Raw genomic sequence first — 20,854 nt, forward strand, 5'->3', positions numbered from 1 at the left:
TGTTACCAATCCTTGTAACTGCTCCCTGGGAGCCTCCAACACCCCTTATAATTTCTGCCTTCTTTGCCTGGCTCTTGAGCTCTGAGACGTGGGAGGTCTGTGCTTTGGCCATGGTTTCTGGAGGTGTCCCTCACACCCTGCCTCACCCCTGCATACAGTAGGTGCTCCAGATGTGTCACTGCTCTGCCATGGCGGGGCAGAGTGGAGGAAGGCTCCAAACCACCTGCTGGCCCTACGCCAGACAGAGCAGGAGCTGCGAAAAGGCAAATGGAAGCTGGCATGAACAGGACAGCAATTTTGATTACATTTGTGGGGTACTTCCAAGAATCGAAATACAGAAATACTCCTCAGTATAATAAACATTCCCACGAGCTTCCACTGAAACCCTGCTCCGGGGCTGTGCCAGGATCCAGCTTCACTTTGGGAAGGAGGAAGCTCTGAAACACACTGAGATCTAAAAATTCTTGTAGGGGTTTTGCCATTTTACAGGGAAATGATAATGACGCGTGTCAGACTGCTGGCAACCTCCTGGCTTTGCTGCAGGGTGTGCGGGCAGGCTGTGGCTTCCTCCGGCCCCCCCCCCCCCCCCGCTCTCTGCAGGATTGAGGGTCTAGCTGGGCGTGGTGTCACACACCTTTAATCCCAGTACTTGGGAGACTGAGGTAGAAGAATCACCATGCATTCAAGCCCACCCTGAGACTACTGAATCTACACAGTGGATTCCAAGTCAGTCTGGGCTAAAGTGAGACCCTACCCCCCCCAAAAAAAAGGGGGGGGGGCGGCTGGAGAGGTGGCTTAATGGTTAAGGCCCTTGCAAAAACTAAGCCCCACACTGTGTGCTGCCTTTGTTTTTTTAAGGAATTTTTAAAATAAATTTATTTTTATTTGTTTGAGAGCGACAGACAGAGAAAGAGGCAGAGAAAGAGAATGGGCGTGCCTCCAGCCACTGCAAATGAACTCCAGTCACATGCACCCCCTTGTGCACCTGGCTAACGTGGGTCCTGGGGAATCGAGCCTCGAACCAGGGTCCTTAGGCTTCACAGGCAAACGCTTAATTGCTAAGCCATCTCTTAGCCCCTTAATGAAATTTTTAAAAATTTATTTTTATTTATTTATTAGAAATAGAGAGAGAGAGAGAGAGAGAGTAAGGCATGTCAGGGCTTTCAGCCACTGCAAATGAACTCCAGATGCATGCGCCTCCATATGTATCTGACTTATGTGGGACAAGGCCACAGGCATGCACCTTAACCGCTAAGCCATCTCTCTAGCCCTGTGTGCTGTCTTTGTAATGGGCTGGTAGCGGCCAGGCACTGCCCTTCATGCTGCCTCTGTGTTAATATAAAAATGGTTCCAGGATGGAGAGATGGCTTAGCAGTTAAGGTGCTTGCCTGCAAAGTCAAAGGGCTCAGGTTCAATTCCCCAGTACACACGTAAGCCAGATGAACGAGGGGGAGCACGTGTCTGGAATTTATTTGCAGCGGCTGAAGGCCCTAACACACCCATTCTCTCTCTCAAATAAATAAGAATAAATAAATAAATAATAGTTCCAAGTTTTCATCCCTGCTATATACCCTTGCCTGCAAAACCTAAGGATCCAGGTTAGATTCCCCAGCGCCGCAAAAGCCAGATACACAAGGTAGCAGATGCATCTGGAATTTGTTTGCAGTGGCTGGAGACCCTGGCTTGCTCTTCTCTATCTGCGGCTCTGTCTCTCTCTCAAATGTAAATAAATAGAATTTTTTTAAGTTGATGTTTGGGCTGGGCGTGGTGACGCATGTCTTTAATCCCAGCACTTGGGAGGCAGGTGTAGGAGAATTGCCGTGAGTTGGAGGCCACCCTGAGACTACATAGTAAATTCCAGGCTAGCCTGCGCTACAGTGAGACACTACCTTGAAAAACAAAACAAAAAAAAGTTGATGTTTGCTTTACCTATTTGGGTTTCACACACAAAAAAAATCTTTTAGTGAATTTTGGTCTAGGATTAGGACAGGATTTCTTTTTTTAATGTTAATTGTTGTTGTTGTTATTATTATTATTATTGAAAAGTTGTTTTGTATGGATACATCATATGTTAGTACCCTCTCTTCCCTCATGCCTGCCCTCCCATTCCGTTGGGACATTCCTCAGTGCCGTTGCAGGTATTCTCCATGAGGCTGTAGTTTATGTGTTGTGGGAGCAGTAGTCAGTTATTTTTGGGGGGAGGGTAGGACAGGATTTCTGAAATGGCTCTAATGGCCCTAATACTCCTGCCATTTTGGATTGCACATTTATGCAAAGTAGTATTCTCAGCCCTGATGATCAAATCAAAATATTGGGCAGTTCTGAAAAATATTGAAGGTTCTCTGTGTCCTAATACATCAAATATCCAGTCAACATTTAATTTTTATGTAAAAATAAATAAGTACATCCACCTCATTAGTGTGCAAATTTGCTTTAATTTTTAATAAATGCTAAAGTTTATATATCTATATATCAAAGAATTATTTTAAAATAATTTCTTTCTAATTTATTATCAGCAAATGTTTGATTTGTACATCTAATTTATATACCTATATTCCTGGGGTCATGTAAAATTTTCTCAGGTAAAAAGAAGTGTCAAGTAGAAATAGTTTAAGAAGCCCTGCTCTAGACATTCCAAGGCTAAGATGTCTCTCCCACATGACTTGCAGCAGTTCAGGAACTTTCTCTGTGGCTACGTAGCTGGGAAGGCCAGACAGTGTTTCCTGGGGGCACCTAAGGTTATTGGGGTCACAGGTGTCTACTGTGAGGACAGAGTTTTGTGACCCTGAGACTGGCCAAGTCACACCCCACGGATCCATGCTTGTAAGCAGCAGTGACTGCTAAGGGACTATGAAAGCCACTGTGAGGGAAAGCCAGCTAAGACCTCTCTTTCCACTATGACACTGACATTGACATAGAAGAGCATTCTGGTGCTAAAGGTTACTTTCCTTAGATGCAAGAATAGTAGAAGCAAGTGGACTGGGGTGGAGAATGACCAATGCATGACAAGAGCAGACAGCTGAAATGCCACCATCCCACCCATTGCCAGTCTTAGCATGCAGCATGGTGAAGTGGCCAGAGCTCAGGCTGGCCATAGAAATTTTCTCCCTCATCCATGTACGTGCAGGAGGCCACACGTCCCAATACCTACAAACTCTCTGGTGATTCTGTCCTTTGCCAATCTGCCCTTCACCTGCTTGCAAAAAACAACTTGGTTTATTTTGGTGGATCTACCAACAGACCTCATTAGTTTGTAGTTTGCATCTGCAGCCACCTGGCTTGAGGTGGTATCACTAGGCGGATCTTAACGTGTGGTGGTGGGGTTGAGATTTCAATCTAAAGATATGCAAAGTGTGCCTAACTGGATTCCTGAAGTGTGCTATGCTATGTGGCTTTTGGCTTTTAGGCTTGTGCTTCTCTCTCTCTGCTTGGACCTGTGAAGGTAGACCAGATTCTTCTGTCATTATGGAACTTTCCCTAGATCTGTAAACTTCAATAAATCCCTTCCTGCATAACTGTGCCTGGTCTGGAAGTTCATCTCTGAACCTGAAGCTGTCTGACACAGAAGTTAGTACCAGGAGTGGGGTTGAATTATTTTAGGCTATAATCCCCAGCTCAGGCATGGTGATTGTCTTAGGGCTGATCAGGTGACTCAAGCCTGGCCAATCAAGATGAATCTCCATCTTAGGCATGATGATTAGCTTAGGGCTAATCAGGTGGCCTTGATCTGTCTAATAAGAGCTAGACTTGAGGCCTTGGCTCTATTAAGAAGAGGAAAAGCCCTTTTCTATAGGGCTTTCTGGATCTGGATCTTCTAGGACCTTTTCTGCCACCTCCGGGGATCTGTCAGCCTATAAATGAAACCAACATTGAAGCAAATCACAGCCAGTGGGGAGAGACAGGGCTGGTTCCAGCTGGGCCCAAAGACCTACACTTCTCATGTATGCAAACCAATGATGTCTCCCTTAGCTTCTGTCTAAGTCAGTTCAATTCCCTATCACTTGCTACCAAAGGGACCCTCATCAACATCACCTGGGGAGATAGCACAGGGGGCCAGTAACTGAGATCCCTCTACCATCACCTGCTCAAGGCTACCATAATACTGAGGGTCTTCCATCCCAGGCTCTTTGAGGGACACGCCACTCTCATAGCTACAGCTCTATCTGGCTCCTCTTCTGGTGGGGTGGTCTGATAAAGCCAGCTCTGAGCTGAGATCCAGAATGCCAGAGTGTCTCACTGTGCAGCACATCAGGAAGTGGGCTGGCCATGCAAGTCCCAGGTCTCATCTAATCCCCTCAAGGTCAGTGCTGAGCTCCTCTTTACAGATAAGGAGGCTTAAGAAAGTGACCTGCTATTTATGCCACCCAAGCTGGCTTCTCATATTCCTAAGATTACTGTGTCACACTCCTCCCTGGGGCTGTGGGCTGCTTGTCCCCTGGCCCATCTGGTCCTCCTTTGCTGGTTTCAGACCATCCTGTGGATAAAAAGCTTGAAAACAACAGACCACACTGCCAGGAGTAAGAGCTGAGCTTTTAATGCCTCTTGTTCACCATGGTCCCCAGACAGATCTGGGCACACTGGGACCCTCACTGTGTTTTTGTGAAGAAGGAATAGTGTGGACTGAGGCAGCTCAATTCTGGAGCCCTGGAGTTCTTGTCAGTCTCAGAGCCAAGACTCTCCAGGGTGAAGAATAGACCAGCAGCCACTGAAGACAGGGCATGTTCAGTAAGAGATTATATAAACCAAACCCAGGGGCAGCCCCAGGGAAGGCTTCTGGCCACATATCCCACTGTATTTCTAAGCTTTTGGGGACAAAGGTGACACCAGGGACTCTTCTTTTCCCTGACTGTGAGCAGGTTAGCATGGCTTCTAGAACTCCACACTGGCTTGGAACTGCTTCTGTCCAGGTGCTGGGGTGGAAAAGCAGGTGGCTCCAAAAGCTGGCCCTCCACAGGTCACATGGCAGGGTGAGGAATGGGCTTGGGGCTCCACACTGGAGGCAAGACCCCCAAGGCCACAATGTTTTCTCAAATCTGATGACTACAACCCATATTCCTGTCACTGTCCCTTCCTGAAGTCCACCCACAGCTCTGGTCTGGCTTGAAGGTCTGGCTCATTGATAAAAGCCTACTGAAACTGGGTGGAATGCCTTATCTGAATGCTTGGGCCTTTCCCAGTTCCCAAATGGTCACTAGCAAGCAGAGACATTCACGATGGTTAAGTAATTCTATTAATTGATATTACTCATTATGTTAATTACCATCTGTACAGCTCCTTACTATGTACAAGGACTTAGACACATTCTCTCCCTCTCTCTCTCTCTCTCTCTCTCTCTCTCTCTCTCTCTTTCACACACACACACACACACACACACACACACACATCTTCATCTTCAGAGTAGCCATGTGCTGTCAGGGCCTGGGATTTGGGATCTCCATTGGGGGAGAAAGCCAGGCCAGAGAGGTACAAACAACTGCTCAGAGACATCAGTCAAAGGTGAGTGGTATCGGCCAAGCAAGGAAACTGAGGACAGACATGTCCCCCACCCATCCATTCCTTCATTCATATCTCCACTCATTCTTTCACTCATTCCTTCCTTCATCCAGCTAGCATTTATTAAGCACCTACTGTGTGCCCCATTCTGTCCTAGATACTTAGCCCTAAGCTGGGACACTTTTCCAGAGAGCAAGAGCTCTCATGTTCCTGAGAGATGAACTGGGGACAAAGGGTACAGATCCTTCTGGCCCCTTAGAGCTGGGGGACTCCAGTTTGGGGGGTCTTAGTGGATATCCCTTGTCAGGCTGTCCTTACTGAGTGGGGAGCCTCATTTTTCTTGCATTAATTCATTAAAAACAGAAAAAACACACTGAGGGAGCCTGTATGACCTTGTTCCAACAGGCGCTGCTCCTGATAGGGGCTGTGGCTGGGGTGGGTGGGGGATAGGAGATTGCTAGAGTCAGCCACAGTCCTAGGCAGGGGCCACCTGGCTGGTCTCCGTTTTGGAGGCAGTGGTTGAAGCGTCCTCCTCGCCGAAAGGGATCTTGCCGCAGCAGAGGGTGGTGAGCATGCAGGTCCGGAACTGGAAGACAGGGGGTGCAAGTCAGGCCCAGGCCCTCACTGCCCTGCCCTGCCTCAGCCCCTCACCCCCACTTCCAAGTCTGGCTATCTTTGGAGGGAGCTTACTGTCTGTCACCCCACCCACTAAGATTCTAGGGACCCAGCATAAGGGGGCTTTGTCACTGATGACATTCCATGGTGTTCTGTGGTCTCATTTAATTAAAGAATTTTGGATTTTGCCCATTCCGTGAATGAAGAAACTGAAGCCCAGAAAGACAGGCATGTAAGTTGTCAAGGTCACACAGCTGAGAGGTGGCAAGGCTGGCACCTCTGTTCTTTTTTTTTTTTTTTCAAACAAAGCTTTATCCCTTTGGTGCTCCAAGCAAGCCTTTTATTTATTTATTTTGTTTTGATTTGAGACAGGTCTCACTCTAGCCCAGGCTAACCTTAAACTCACTTGGTAGCCCAGTCTAGCCTTGAGCTTACAGCCATCCTTCTACTAAGTCTCCAGAGTGCTGGGGTTACAGGTGTGTGCCACCACGCCCAAGCTTTTAAGCAACCTGTTCTGCTTTATGGCAACAGAGACTGTCCCATTCCCAGGCTTGGAGCTGTGTGACAATTTTTGTTTTGTGTTGGAGGGTCTCATATAAACCAGGCTGGCCTTGAACTTACTATATAGACAAAGATGGCCTTGAGCCGGGCGTGGTGGCGCACGCCTTTAATCCCAGCACTCGGGAGGTACAGATAGGAGGATCGCTGTGAGTTCGAGGCTACCCTGAGACTACATAGTGAATTCCAGGTCAGCCTGAGCTAGAGCGAGACCCTACCTCAAAAAAAAAAAAAAAATGATAGAACGAGTTGTGGTGGTACAACTGCAGCACTTAGGAGACTGAGGCAGGAGGATTGCAAGTTTGAGGTCAGCCTGGGCTATCCAGTGAGACTCTGTCTAAAAAAAAAAAAAAGATGGCCTTGAATTCTTGACCTACCTGCCTCAGCCTCCCCACAGCAGGGCTCCCCTCCCCACCACACATAGCTTGAACTTGACTTCCTCTTGCTCAACCTCTATACTCTGAGATTGGAAGGCTGCCACCACCCACAGAGCCCCTGGCCCACCAGCCCTCCTGGTGGAGCCCCTCCCCATACGACGGCCCACCAGCAGGCACCTGCTTGTTCATCATGATGTAGATGACGGGGTTGTAGATGGAGGAGCTCTTGGCAAAGAAGGCAGGCAGGGTCATGAAGATGGGGCCGAAGTTGGAGCCTTGGTGAGTGAAGATGTACAAGGCCACGCTAGCGTAGGGCACCCAGCAAATCAGGAAGGCGATGACCATGATGATGACCATGCGGGTGACTTCCTTCTCTGCCTTCTGTGTGGTGGCTGACTCCTGTTGTTGGGCAGCAGCCTGCGGGGACACAGACCCATGTCCATGTGGCGCCCATCGCACGCCCTGACACCTGCCTTTGGTGGCTCATTGTGGGGCTGGGGAGGTGTGTCACTGACTGTTAGCACCCTGACCCTCTCCCATACCTCCTTGACCGTGAAGACCAGCTGCCCATAGCAGAAGAAGATGACTATCAAGGGGATCGCGAAGTGGACCACGAACATGTAGATGACGAAGGACTCGTTGTTGACCTCGGGCTTGAGCGTGTAGTAGTCAATTCCACATGAGCACTGCATGCCCTCGGGGATGTACCTGAGGACAGGGGCACAAGGACGGTGGGTGAAAAAGGTTAGGAGGGCTGGAGAGATGGCTTAGTGGTTAAGGCGCTTGCCTGCAACACCTAAGGACCCATGTTTGACTCTCCAGATGCCACGTAAGGCAGAGCACAAAGGTGAGGCAAGCACAAGGTTGCACATGCCCGCTAGGTGGCACAAGCATCTGGAGTTCGATTGCAGTGGCTGAAGCCCTGGTGCACCAATTCTGTCTCTCTTTCTCTCCCTGTCCCTCTCTAAAAAAACAATGAAATAAAAATATATTTTTTAAGCCAGGCGTGGTGGTGCACATCTTTAATCCCAGCACTCAGGAGGCAGCAGAAGGAGGATCACCATGAGTTTGAGCCCACCCTGAGACTATATAGTGAATTCCAGGTCAGCCTGGGCTAGAATGAGACCCAACCTCAAAATATCAAAAAAATAAAATAAAATTATATATATATATATATATATATATATATATATATATATTTTTTTTTTTTTTTAAAGAGTGAGGAAATACTTGATCATCTGGGTCACTTAGTGTGGGGTCCACGGAGGCAGGAGCTCTCACAGGCCTTCAGGTTAGCATCTGATGTATGGCCTCATCCCCAGGCAAGACCGCCCAGTCTCTGTCCTAAGTGCTAACTTCCAGGCCTTCTGCTACCCTGACCACACTGCCCACAAAACTGCCTACAGTCCTCTCACTTTCCGCTCTGCATATGCAATCGTGCACAAGCGCGGACCTCCTAGCAGCCAGGTGCTGCTTCTTAGACCAACAATGGACCCACTGGTCCAGGAGACCTTGTGTAACTTTTGGAAACAAGGATGTTCCCATGACGACCGAGGACGGTGATACTAGACTGACCTGAGAAAGTCAGAGTGCTTGTTGACTGCCTACTGTGCCCAGTGAAGGCATGCCAGGCCAGGTGGGCAAAAAGCATATAAGTTGAGGAGGTTGTGGGGTCCAGGAGATGGAGAGAGGACGTGAGCAGAGAGCGGGGATTTCCTACAGACAGTAAGACATGAGGCCTCTGGCACCAGAGCCACCTATCCAGGTGTCCAGACCACTGTCCCACCTTCTCCCCTCTCGGCTGCATTTGGTGACAGTGGCCTAGAGGATGGGTAGGACCCAGTTCCTGGATCCTCGACACAGTAACACCTTCAGAAGTCTCATTTTCCCTAGAGGCTGAGACCCAAGGTCAGAGAGAGCTGTCCATGGGGCACTGAACCAAAGAGGATTGCGGTTTGGCCTTGGCTTAGCTGAGGATTAGGGGCTTGGCCAAGGGTTAGGGTATCTGGGATCTCCTTGACATGGGACTCGGGAGGTAGGGCTAGTCCCATGCGCCATTAGGGTTGACTTTCCTCTCCCCTGCTCTAAACTCCAGCTCTGGGAGAGTCACCATGATGGGCTTTGGGGGCAAGACCATATTGTATGGTCCCCGGGACAGCACAATGGAGGTCTGAGTCCTACCCAAAGGCTTTGTGGAGCCCTCTTGTGCTCAGCGCCATTACCTGGACCATCCGGCGAGCGGGGGCGCTGCACAGGCCATTGCCATGACCCAGGTGAAGGCCACCCCCATGATGGCATGGTTCTCCCCGAAGCGGAAGTTGCTCATGGGTTTGCACACCACCACGTACCGCTCAATAGCCAATACCACCAGGGACCACAGGGCGATTTCACCTGCAAGAGATTCAGGTGCCTATCAGCCCTCTAGGACCGGCCTCCCTGCTCATCCAGAGAGACCATGTTCCTCCCAGGGGGACAAGGATGATCAGTAAATCCCAGATTCAGGACTTGACTGAGGCCTTGGGGACATAGTAGGCTTGTCCGGAAGGGAGGAGGGAGGGGCGTGCTGGGGAGCAAGCAGAGAAACTCCAAAGAACCAGGAATGCTCATGAGAGATGTGAGCTCAGACAGGACTCCACCAGGCCCCACCGCCAGGGTCTACGAAGAGCGCATCGTTCACGGACTGCAGGTGGAGTTCCTTGTTGGGGGGCTTCGAAACCCACCAGAAGTGGAGTGACTGGATGGCATGACCTTCTCATGGAGCCACAAAGCACTGCTTAGTGCTCTGCCAGTGGAAGAAGAAAGAAGCAGGGTGGACCCCAAACACCTGTCTTGCATGCCACCCCCAGACATTCAAGTACAAAGATGGGCATAGAGTAGTGGAAGCGCCACTGACAGCTTTTCCTGTACAGGACGTGTGACCTTGGGCTGACCCTGTTGAGAAGGGACCCACTAGCGCGTGATAACCCAGCTTCTGGACAGAGACTGGGGAGTGTGAGGATGGAAGGTGACCAGGACCTAGTGATGACCCCAAGTGTCTGAGGATACCACCGAGGTAGCACCCTGGACCCAGGAGGGAGTGAAGAGGGCACCCCGGGGACTGGTGCTGAGCTGTACTTGTCACTCTGACTTTGTCACACCTAGCTCTCCTGTCTCCGAGAGCCAATGGAGATACCGCTGGGTCTGAGCCAGCAGAGTGGGCTCTGGGCCCTGCCCAGCCACACCACTAAACATATCTCCTGTGCTCTCCCTACCTCAGTTTTCCCTCATCTGCTAAACAGGCTTTGTTTTTCCTGCAACAGCCCCATCCATAAATGAGAGAAAATGTTTGAGGGCTGGAGAGATGGCTTAGGAGTTAAGGCATGTGCCTGCAAAGCCAAAGGACCTCAGTTCGATTCCCCAGGACCCACATAAGCCAGATGCACAAGGTAGTGCATGTGTCTGGAGTTCATTTGCAGTGGCTGGAGGCCCTGTCGTGCCCATTCTCTCTCTCTCTCTCTCTCTCTCTCTCTCTGTGTGTGTGTGTGTGTGTGTGTGTGTGTGTGTGTGTGTCTTTCTCTCTCACTCTCTCAAATAAATAAATAAAATTAAAAATAATATATGTTTCTGAAAATGTTTGAGAACATCTAGCTGGGTATGGTTGGGCACACCTGGAATCCTAACACTCTGGAATGAGTGAATTTGAGTCCAAGCTGGGCCACACAGATAGATCCTGTCTCAAAAACAAAACAAAACAAACAACAACAAAAAGAAAAAAAGAGGCAGAGGAAGCAGAAGCTGAGCGTATGGTGCACACCTGTAATCCCAGCACTTTGAAGGTAGAAACAGGAGGAGCTGGAGTTCAAGGCCATTTTCAGCTACTTAGTGAATTCAAGGCTAGGTGGTGTGAGACCCTGTCTCAAAAAGCACAAAAGCAGAGCAGGGGGGGAGGGGAGGGGAAGGGCAGGGAGGGTGGTGGTGATGCTTGGGAGGCAGAGGTAGGAGGATCACTGTGAGTTCAAGGCCACCCTGAGACTACATAGTGAATTCCAGGTCAGCCTGGGCCACAGTTAGACCCTACCTCAAAAAACCAAAAAAAAAAAAAAAAAAAAAAAAGACAAAAAAAAAAAAATGAGTACAGTAGTACACGTCTTTAATCCCAGCACTTGGGAGGCAGAGGTAGGAGGACCACCTTGGAGTTCAAGGCCACCCTGAGAATACAAAGTGAATTCCAGGTCAGCCTAGACGAGAGTGAAACCCTACTTCAAAACAAAACAAAACAAAAAAAACTCCACAAAAGCCCCATGCGGTGGTGCATACCTTTAATCTCAGCACTCAGGAAGTTGAGATAGGAGGATTCCCCTGAGTGTAAGGCCAGCCTGGATCTACAGAGTGAGTTCCAGGTCAGCGTGGGTTAGAGTGAGACCTGCCTCGGAGGGGAAAAAAACTGATTTTGAAGCTAAACAGGTCTGAGGTCACCTTTCCATGAGGTACCCAGCATAGGAAGCATGCACTCATGGCAGTCTGGAGGGTCTGGGAAGACAGAGCGATGCTGGGGGCATTAAGCCCATCCCCAAACATGAGGACAAGAACATGGGCTACGGGACACTCCTGGAGAACAGAGGCCATTGTGGCTTTATCCATCTCACCCGCATTGCCCAGCCTGGGTCTTACTAAGTTCAGTTGCCTCAGAGAAAACAGACCACATAGACCCTTCTCCCTGACTCCATAGCAAGCTCTTGACCTCCCTGAACCCATGTTCAGGCTGTAAAATGAGACAAGAGAGCCGGGCATGGTGGCCCACACCCTTAAATCCCAGCACTAGGGAGGCAGAGGTAGGAGGATCACCATGAGTTCAAGGCCACTCCAGACTACAAAGTGAAATCCAACCAGGTGAGCCTGGGCTAAAGTGGGACCCTACCTCGAAAAACCAAAAATACATATACAAATAAAAATAATAATAATAAAATGCGACAAGAGCATCACTGGAAATGAACTAGATGGGCTCTCAACACCAGCTCAGTATCACAGTGTTCGTTCGTTGGTTGATTAGACAAGGCCTTTAAAGAGCAATAGAAGAAATCCCTCAAAGTCACAATGGCCAAGCTGGGGACCCCTCCCCTAGCTCCCTTACCCCCCACATAATCCCTCCTCCTCCTCCTAGCCCTCATGTCTCCTACCACCCAGAGTGGCAAAGAAGCCCTCGACGTTGCATCCCGTGGGCCCGAAGACGAAGTAGCCGTGCAGAGAGGTGTAGAGCGTGGTGGTGAACCCTCCGAAGACCATGAAGAGATCGGCCACGGCCAGGTTGAGCAGGATGTAGTTGAGGGGCGTGCGCAGTTTCTTGTGCTGCACGGTGACGTACAGAGTGAGGAAGTTGATGGGGAAGCCCAGCACGATCAGCATGAACATGTAGGCGGCCAGCATGGAGAACTGCCAGGGCTCGGCCAGGTAGTACTGCGGCTGCTCGAAGGGGCTGCGTACCACGCCCGTGGCGTTGGAGAAGGGCACGTAGAAGTCGGGGCCCTCCGTGCCATTCATGGCTGCGGCCCTAGCAGCTGCCCCGAGGGCTGTTCCAACAACGGAGACGGAGGCTACGGGGCGTGAGTACAGCCACCCAGGGCTCCCACAGCACGACTCCGCAGCACGACCCCCCCCAGACCCTTATAAAGTGACCTTCCTCCCTAAGCCCCTGGCTGAATCAGCATCGGGGAGATTGGGGGTGCTCAGAACCATTCTAATCCCTCCGCTGCTGCCACGGGGCCTAATTGGCTTGCAGAGGGGCCAAGGTGACACTGAGTGGAGACCAAGGGTGTGCATGGGAGGAGGGTAGGACCCCGAGGAAAAGGAAGGGCACCCCCACCTCGTCTGCCCTAGGATCCCGCAGGAAATTTTCTGCGCAATTCAATCTGGTGGCCCTGGTCTGCAATTGGGGCCTTGGAACCCCCAAACCCATATCTCCATTGGGCTCCTGCCTCCACTGCTGTCTTTCTCTGAACTGGCCAGAGGCACCTGTTCTCACCTCCTGTGCCATCTCTCTCCAGGTCTCCTGATTACTCAGTCCCCAGACCCTCATTCCAACTTCTTGGAACCAACCTGAGCTTTGTGCAAGTAGGGGCTGTGTCCTGCCAGCTTTCCTTCTCCGCCCCCTGTGCCAGGCCCAGGGCTGGTCAGGTCTAGCAACTTAATAACTATTTGTTGCATTTAACTGGAATTTGCACACTCATTCATTCATTCAACATTTATGAGCAGGCCACCCCAGGAGACAAAGGTGGAGGAGGATAGGGCCCTGTCCAGAGTGTTTCTGGGCTGAGGAGAGGAAACAGATTCCAACCCATGGGTAGGGCATAGGCAGTGAAGATGGGGGTGGCTTGCTGGGTGGCTGGCCAAGGAGGGGATGCTTGGACCCCTGACGGAAGGAGCAGCCTGCCAGATTGCCCAGTTGGGAAGACACAAGCTTGAGTCTATAGCTGGGGTGCTGAAGAACTAGGCCTTATCCAGAGGGCAGATGGGTAGGTCTCAGGGGCAAAAAGGGGATGACTGGGGCAGGGAGGGGACAGAGACCCTGAGCTCTAAGAGCTCCAGGATCCTGCACAGTCTGAGCCATCTGGTTCTGGCCCTCTAGGGATACTAAGGCCAGTATCTCTGCCATGGGGCTATGATGCTGGCCCTAGGACAGCAGGATGCTCAGGACAAGGAAAGAGTCAGAGCTTTAGGGGCGGGTGAATTGGGGGCAGATAGAAACAGAGATGTTGGCAGGTCCCTTAGCTCATCTGTGAAAGGAACTTGAGGACATTCTAAGGGTAAAGTGGAGTGTGGCATGGATGCCCAGGCATGTAGGTTTCTCCATGATCACTGTCCAGCTAGACATGCTGGGACACCCACCGAGTCCCAGACAAAGGTTTCGATTCCGTTTTCTGGGGGCACACAGGAGACAAGAAAAACCAAGCCCCTGACTACGAGCCAGTACTTCCCTATGGGAGATGGAGGTGGGCGGTGGTTACCAACAAGAGATGAAATGAGTAACAAGGGAAAGTTCCCAATCTGCTGCAGTTACCCCAGCAGTCTGGGAGGAATCTTTTGGGAAGGTAAGGCTAGAGCAGGGAGCTGAATGATGGGAGGAACAGCCATGCCAGTCACCACACTGGTGTCCAGGCAAGTTCAAAGGCCCCGAGGCCTGGGTAGAAGGCTGGCCAGGGAAGCGTCCCCCGTCTCTGAGTCTTGATACCCTTAAGCTCACTCTTGCCAACTCACTCCGAGATTCCCTAGATCTGTCTGCTCAGAAGACCTCCTTCCCTGTGGCCCTACTCCCCCCATACCCCCAGCAGGGACTCGGGTCCCCAGAGGCACTGGGATGTAACAGCTTGTTGTATGGAAGTCTAAGGAACGTAATATAGGGTGGGTGGAAGGGTGGCCTCTCATAGTGATTAGGCTCAGTGATTAGGCCCAACGTTAATGAGGTCAAGGTGGACTGTTTCATTCTGCCTCAACCCTGGTGGTTGGTTACGTGGGGAGGCCTGGTGCATGTCCAGGCCGCTCAGCTCAGCAGCTCCTCAGCACCTTGTCACCCACCCCCATACACACTTACGATATCTGAGAATCTTCCTTATGTTCTGTTCAGGGGCCTTTTAACCTATCTCCCAGGCTATATAACATGAGGCTCCATGGTGTGGGCCTGACCCACAGTATGAGCACTGTGGTGAATAGTTCTCTGCACTAAAAGGAGTCAGGGCTTTGGTGGCTCACTTCTGTGGCTGCAGGGCCAGGCACCAAAAGGAGCTTAGTAACTACCTGCTCACTGACTGAGCAAGCGGACAGGCAAGGCCATCTTTGGTAGTGTGCCTCTCTCTAAGTCCTGGTTAGCTGATTCCCACACAGAGCTGTGTGATGGGCCTCTGGATTCTGTAAAGGGTAACAGATTTTTTTTTTAATTTTTTTTTGGTTTTTCGAGGTAGGGTCTCACTCTAGTCAAGGCTGACCTGGAACTTACTATGTAGTCTCAGTGTGGCCTTGAACTCATGGCAATCCTCCTACCTCTGCCTCCTAAGTGCTGGGATTAATTTTTGAATAAGTGCTGTTTCTTCACGAGAGTCAGCCAAAAGGGTCACTGGAAGTCACCTGTTCTGATGTCCCTGCTGTACCTCCACTGCAGGTGATAAGACTGAGCCTAGAGTCTATGGTGGGTCACCTAGAGAACCACAAATTAGTGATGGCCTGGGCTGTGACCACACAGTTAATGTAGGGATTTTTTGGAGTGTGTGTGTGTGTGTCTGTCTGTCATCCTTCTTGCGCCCCCATTGAAGACAGTTCTCAGGAAGCGGTGTGGTGTGACAAAGGGCTGGAGGCAAGGCCCAGGTTGAGCCATATGGGCACAGGGTGGAGTAGTGGCCATCAAAAGGAGAGGTATGGACTCTAGCCTGTGTTTCTGAGTGTCACTGTGTCACTGAGACCCTAGGAAGTTCCCAGTTCCCTCACGGCACCTCCACTTGCTCTTACCACACCCACCTCCAGGGTGAACCTGCTCTGCTGTACCCTCCAGGCTTGTGGACCTGACAACTAAGGTTTCAAGGCCCCTTTCCGCTCGCTTGACACCACTGAGGCCCCAGCCTGATCCTTGTCCCTGCTGTGACTAGGGAGTGGGAACAGTGCTTACCTCTGTTGGCAGGTTCATCTTGGTTCCTTTTCCTCTCTTTCTGGTCTCCTACGGGAGACAGCCCCTGGCCACCCTCACACCTGTGCCTGGCCCCATCATGCTTTTTTGGCCACACTCTCATTTTATTACCTTCCTACTGAGCAACTGCTCGAGTGTCTGGAGAGCAGCGAGCCCAGACTGTCGTTGCCATCCGCCACCTCACACCCAAAGCAGCAAGTGCTCAATAAATACCAAAAGGTGAGAAGGCCCTCCTGTCCCTGCAGGGAGGGTCCACCTCCTCTGAAAGGTACAGACCTTCAGCACGGGTAGAGTTTCAACACAGTCCGACTCACAGCCCGAGTTCTTTCACTCGCGGGTTTGGGGCCAGGGGCATGGAGGGGGTTTGTTAATAGGGCCCGTGAGCACACTGATACTGTTCCAGAGTATGGATCACTTGTTGCACTACCGCCTGGTGACTGTCCCGTGGCCAGGCTGAGGAAGAGCTGTGTTTCACTGCTGGGGCCTTGTGTGGCTATCCCTGAGGAGGTATCACTTGGGAGAGTGGGCGGTCACAGGGCTCTAATGGGAGGATTAGGGACTTAGCCACTAGTGCGCTAATAGTACTTAAGCCTGCAGCAGGAAAAAGTGCTGCTGGGTCAGCAGCCCCTCCTTCTCGTCCTCCTACCTTCCAGACTCCTATTTGGCTTAGCCCACGTGGCTGTATGACCATGGCTGCATGAGGCCTTAGAGCTGAGGATGTCAGTGGAAGCTGGAAGGAGACAGGAAGTCCCTCCTTCTCTTCCTTCCATCCTTAACATTTGCCAAATACCCTCCATGACTGGGCAACAGGGACCCAGTGTTGCATCTTCCAAGGTCTCACTCAGGGCGGCAGACAGGCAAAACTATAATGAAGGGCACTGGAAATTTCTGTCTCCCATGTGGGGGAGCCTTAGCAGAGGAGGTAGGCCAGGAGGACACCTGGGAGCCCTCAAAGGGCCAGGCACTGGAGCTGCAGGCAGGCCCAGGACTTTGGGGATTGGCTGGCTGGCAGGAACGAGGAAGCCACTGCAGGACATGAGTGGGGAATGGGCGCAATGTGTGTTCTATGAAGGTGTCTGGAGCTGGGGTGGAGGAGGATCAGGGAGTTGGAAGTAGATACCCTGCCCGAAGGTAGCCTCCTTGCTCAGGCAGCTCATCTCTGCCATATGTGGACCCTGAGCCAGAGCTATGAGGGACTTCTGGCTTTTGTAGCCTTGTGGGGGAAGAGATGAGAAATTGACCCACAGGCACTCCACCCTTGAGGCCTGCCTCATCAGGTTCCTGGAATGGTAGACATGGAGCACCAAGAGGCAAGCCCCAGACAGAGCAAAGCTGTGTGCCCTGCGGCCGTTGACCCTCCCTGGGCCCAGCCTCCTCTTGGGAAAACAGGAGCCTTCAAGTCCCTGGCCTGACGCCTTTTCTTATGGTCATTAGTCATCATGAGCCTTGCTCAAATGTGGACTATGACTGAAACCTTAATGACCAAGCTGAAGGAGGACCTTATTTTCAGAGGGGGAGACTGAGCCTTGCAGAGAGCTGGGGCAAGTTCAAGGGGGTTGAAAAGAACATGGTGCTGAATGCAAAGACTGCACCTGGGTGTGAGTCCTGCCATAACACAGCATGTACCCATTTGTTCACACAGAGTTGCTGAGCCTTGGTTTTGCCATCTGTGTACCAGGAAGCCTTGGAGGTCACTGGGGTCGGACACAATGGTGCATCAGCAAGAATGGGTGATGTGGTCAGACTCAGCCACCAGAGCTCGGCTCCTGGGAGGACTCTCCAGTTTTTGTGTAATCAGATCACAGGATGCATGCCAGTACCTCAGGCGGCACCCCCCTGCCTTCAACCAGGGACCATCTGATCTGTCACTGTGATTGACGCCTGTTGGGTAGCTAGAGCTGTTTTCTCCCTTGCCTCACATTTTCCCAGCCATATGCAAATGACTTCAGTTCAAGGAATGCGCTAATGGAAATCCTAACACATTAATAAATGTTTAGCACGAGAGAGCATGCATGATCGTAAGCAATTAGACACTCGATGGAGGCGCTCTGTTGGCAAAACTGTCTGGCTCTTTCCCTCCATCATCTTCCAGAGACAGTAGGGGAGGGGGGAGGGCCTGAAGTGCACAGGCTCTGGCTCTGGCTGACCTCTGGTCTCCTGTGCCTGCTCTAGCCTATGTCTTTGTCCCTGCAGTGGGGGCACACTGTCCTGCCTAGGTGCCTCCTCAGGGCTGCTGTGACGGCAGGTGGCTGCAGAGGTCTCCTCAGGTGTGAATTTTCCTTTCCAGTTTCCCACCTCCTTCCCCTCCCTCACCTGGGGACCTTAAACTGGAACCCCTGAGCTTCAGAACCCCAGGGAAGGGGAAGGCTGCACTGGGCTAGGGAACCTGTGTGGAGTGGCACAAGGCAGGCTGCCAAAGCCTCAACCTCTTTGGGGCCAGGTACCCTATTTTCTTGTCAAGATGGATCCTCATTAAACCAAAATAAATAAACAAAAAATACCCGCTCCCCTACCCCTTCTCATACTGCCATTTCAATTAGATTACATTTTAAGAGCACGCAAATGCAATGTTCCTTTCAGATCAAATTAGAAACAGGTGCACTTTTGCATAAGGAAATTAAGTTGCAGACAATATGAAGATTTGCTAAGATCCAGACACTGATGAAAACGAGTAGCCCTTTTATTTGTCATTATTGAGGCAATCTGTTGGCAAAGTGTGCACGGTAACGGTCTGACAGATCTGTGGACTCCAGCAGGCTGCCATGAACAACTCGAGCCCCTCTGAAAGTAACAGATTTTTTTTTTCTTAGAAAATATATGTCCATTCTCCTCCTTTATACTGGTGCTATTTACAAGGCATGAAATGCCATAAATAGAAAACACGTGGTTAAACAAGGTCCCTCCCTGAAATCCAAACTTCATTTGGGCAGCAGGAACATTCTGATGGTTTATCTTCCTCCTTCCAGGCCTGGGGGGCACCAAGGCAGCCAGGGAAGCTCGCAGTCCTAGGCACTGGTCACTGGTCACGGGCAGGGTCGCTGTAGGGCCTCCGGCAGTAGGGGCAGCAGGAGTACTGGAGCACAAGCAGCTCGTAGTCTTCCGAGTGGAACATCTGAGGAGAGACAGCTGTGACCAAGGGCCACAGTGCCAAGCACCTCTCCAGCCCTGAACTGGCCTTAGGCCATCTGCCCCGAGGGAGGGAGGCGGCTTGGTCATGAGTCACCACCGGAAACCACAGACCCTCCCGATCAGGGCAGTGGGTGCAAGTAACGGGGAGCTCAGGAAGAATGCCTGTTGCCAGCTTACTCATGATCTCCCCACGAGATACCCAGCTTCCTGAGGGGCACACGGGGAGTGGGAGAGCAGCAGAGAAGCTGCCAATGATGGGCACAGTACCTGGAAGCAGGAGGGACACATGGTGATGGGGGCGTCGGGCAATAACGAGCGGAAGTACTGCCACTTCAGAGGCGGGGGCCAGCGCTTGATGAGGACGTCCCTGCGGCCCATGGAGCGCAGCACGGACCGGTTCACCACCACAGGCACAAACTCTGAGCCACCTTGCTGTAAGGGGGAGGGTATGGGTGCAGAGCCTTTCTCAGCGCCCGGTTTATGCGGGTCATGATCCCAGGAGCCTTGTGGTGGGGCCCAACACCTGGGTGCCCAGGCAGCACTGACAGGGACACGCTCCTCACGTCTGTGCTGTAGCTGTCTCCCTCCACACTCAGCGATTCTAACCCGGCCACCCTAGGAAGGGGGCAGCCCTCCCTCCAACTGACTGGAAGCTTTCTCCAGTCTCCTTTGTAACCCCATTAACTCGAGGGTTTCTGTGTGCCCAAGGGTAAGAGATCTAAGATGGCTCTTCACCAGACCTTGACATCCCACCATTCAGGTGGTGCCGCACCTCAAAACTCAGCTTGGCCGTGAATGGGTCATCATCTCCCATGGGGTCCATGGTCTCGTCCAGCCTCAGAGTCTGAGCATCTGGGGAGAGTCTGGTCAAGGATGGGGCTGGAAGGAGCAGGTGCCACCCTCTAGCCCATGTGTTCACTTCCTGGCGCTCAGCCTGGCCTTGTTTCCCACAGCGGTGGGGAGGGTAAGAGTGATACAGTGGCTGGGAGGGGCCTCCGTAGAGGATGTGTGGGGAACACAGGCCAGGGAAGGAGGGAAGGGACTCTGCTTCCCACATCCACCAGCTAGCTACTCCGTGGCTCACTGGAAGAGGCAGGCTAAGAGCTCTGAGTGGGTAGAGCTGATGGGCTGGACACCATGGCCAGTCAGCCCCACAGCGCACATATATGCAACAAAAAGGTGAGTCTACAGATCCCAGGCTGGGTCAGATCAGCCTGGGGAGGAGTCTAGGAGCCCTTCCTCTGCCACAGGTGGTGCGACTGATATGAATGAAGCAGAGGGCAGAAGTGGCTTCCTGGGTAATAGAAGCTGCTGGTGCCTGGAGCCAAGACCAGGAGCTGGCCACAATCTGGCCTGAGCACATAATGGCTCTTGTGATGAGCTGGTGCGGCAGACAGGGATTTTAACTTCTTCAGCCACCAACTCTTTGGATCTTCCTCTCACCTCTGCTTCTCAAAACATGGCCCTGGAAGCTTGCTAGAAATGCAGACTCTCACTGCCCCTAGCCTGCAGATTTGGGGCCATGTGGTAATGTGTATGCTATGCAGTGTTTAGTACAGGGGTGCAGCGCTGCACCTGGATGATGACCGCTCCCCCTCCCCCTCCCCCACAGAACTAAGCTGGGCATAGCCATGTTGTTTGAGTGAAGCCCTTGGGGTTGTTCTGACACGGCTTCCAGGAGTCAGCTGTCCCTGGAGGAACCCAGCTGACACTGCTGGTGGCCATCTCTGTCACCATGGTGTGGAGATGGGTGAAGCTACTTGAGGATAAAGCCACCTGGAGAGCAGGAGTCAGAGGCACAGAGAGGCCTCCGCAGCAGGGGGTGGGCACTTGGGGTCTTTACAACCTTCTCTCTGCTCAGTGTCTGAGTAGTGGTGCTTGTCATTTGCATGTAAAGCCACCTGAGCAGAAAACTGGGGACCATCCACGCAGACATACTATGTTGGCTGCTAAAGCTATGTGTGGCCAGGAGCATGACCAATGCCTTTGGAACCAAAGGAAGGGAGACCTCAAAGGAGGAAGGACAAGGAGACCG

The 20,854-nt window shown here is 51.6% G+C and overlaps 2 protein-coding genes across 4 annotated transcripts in view; both read right to left on the reverse strand.

Moving 5' to 3' along the window:
* Window positions 1-5,968: 5,968 nt before the first annotated feature.
* On the reverse strand, window positions 5,969-12,560 carry Rho (rhodopsin). Its single transcript, XM_004651581.2, has 5 exons — window positions 12,200-12,560; window positions 9,266-9,434; window positions 7,586-7,751; window positions 7,221-7,460; window positions 5,969-6,079 (listed from the first exon to the last, which is right to left on the reverse strand). The coding sequence occupies exons 1-5, from the start codon at window positions 12,558-12,560 to the stop codon at window positions 5,969-5,971; spliced, it is 1,047 nt and encodes a 348-aa protein (XP_004651638.1).
* Window positions 12,561-18,352: 5,792 nt separating this feature from the next.
* The window catches only part of Ift122 (intraflagellar transport 122), an 87,359-nt gene continuing 84,857 nt past the window's right edge, over window positions 18,353-20,854 (reverse strand). For all 3 annotated transcript variants that reach the window (XM_045133736.1, XM_004651583.2, XM_045133735.1), the window contains 3 exons: window positions 19,592-19,671; window positions 19,087-19,251; window positions 18,353-18,802 (listed from right to left, as the gene is read on the reverse strand). In XM_045133736.1, coding sequence (XP_044989671.1) covers window positions 18,707-18,802; window positions 19,087-19,251; window positions 19,592-19,671 — 341 coding nt within the window. In that variant the 3' untranslated portion in view covers window positions 18,353-18,706. The remainder of the gene's footprint in view (window positions 18,803-19,086; window positions 19,252-19,591; window positions 19,672-20,854) is intronic.

This window comes from Jaculus jaculus, chromosome 14, assembly GCF_020740685.1.
Source record: "Jaculus jaculus isolate mJacJac1 chromosome 14, mJacJac1.mat.Y.cur, whole genome shotgun sequence".
NCBI classification, from domain to species: Eukaryota; Metazoa; Chordata; class Mammalia; order Rodentia; family Dipodidae; genus Jaculus; species Jaculus jaculus.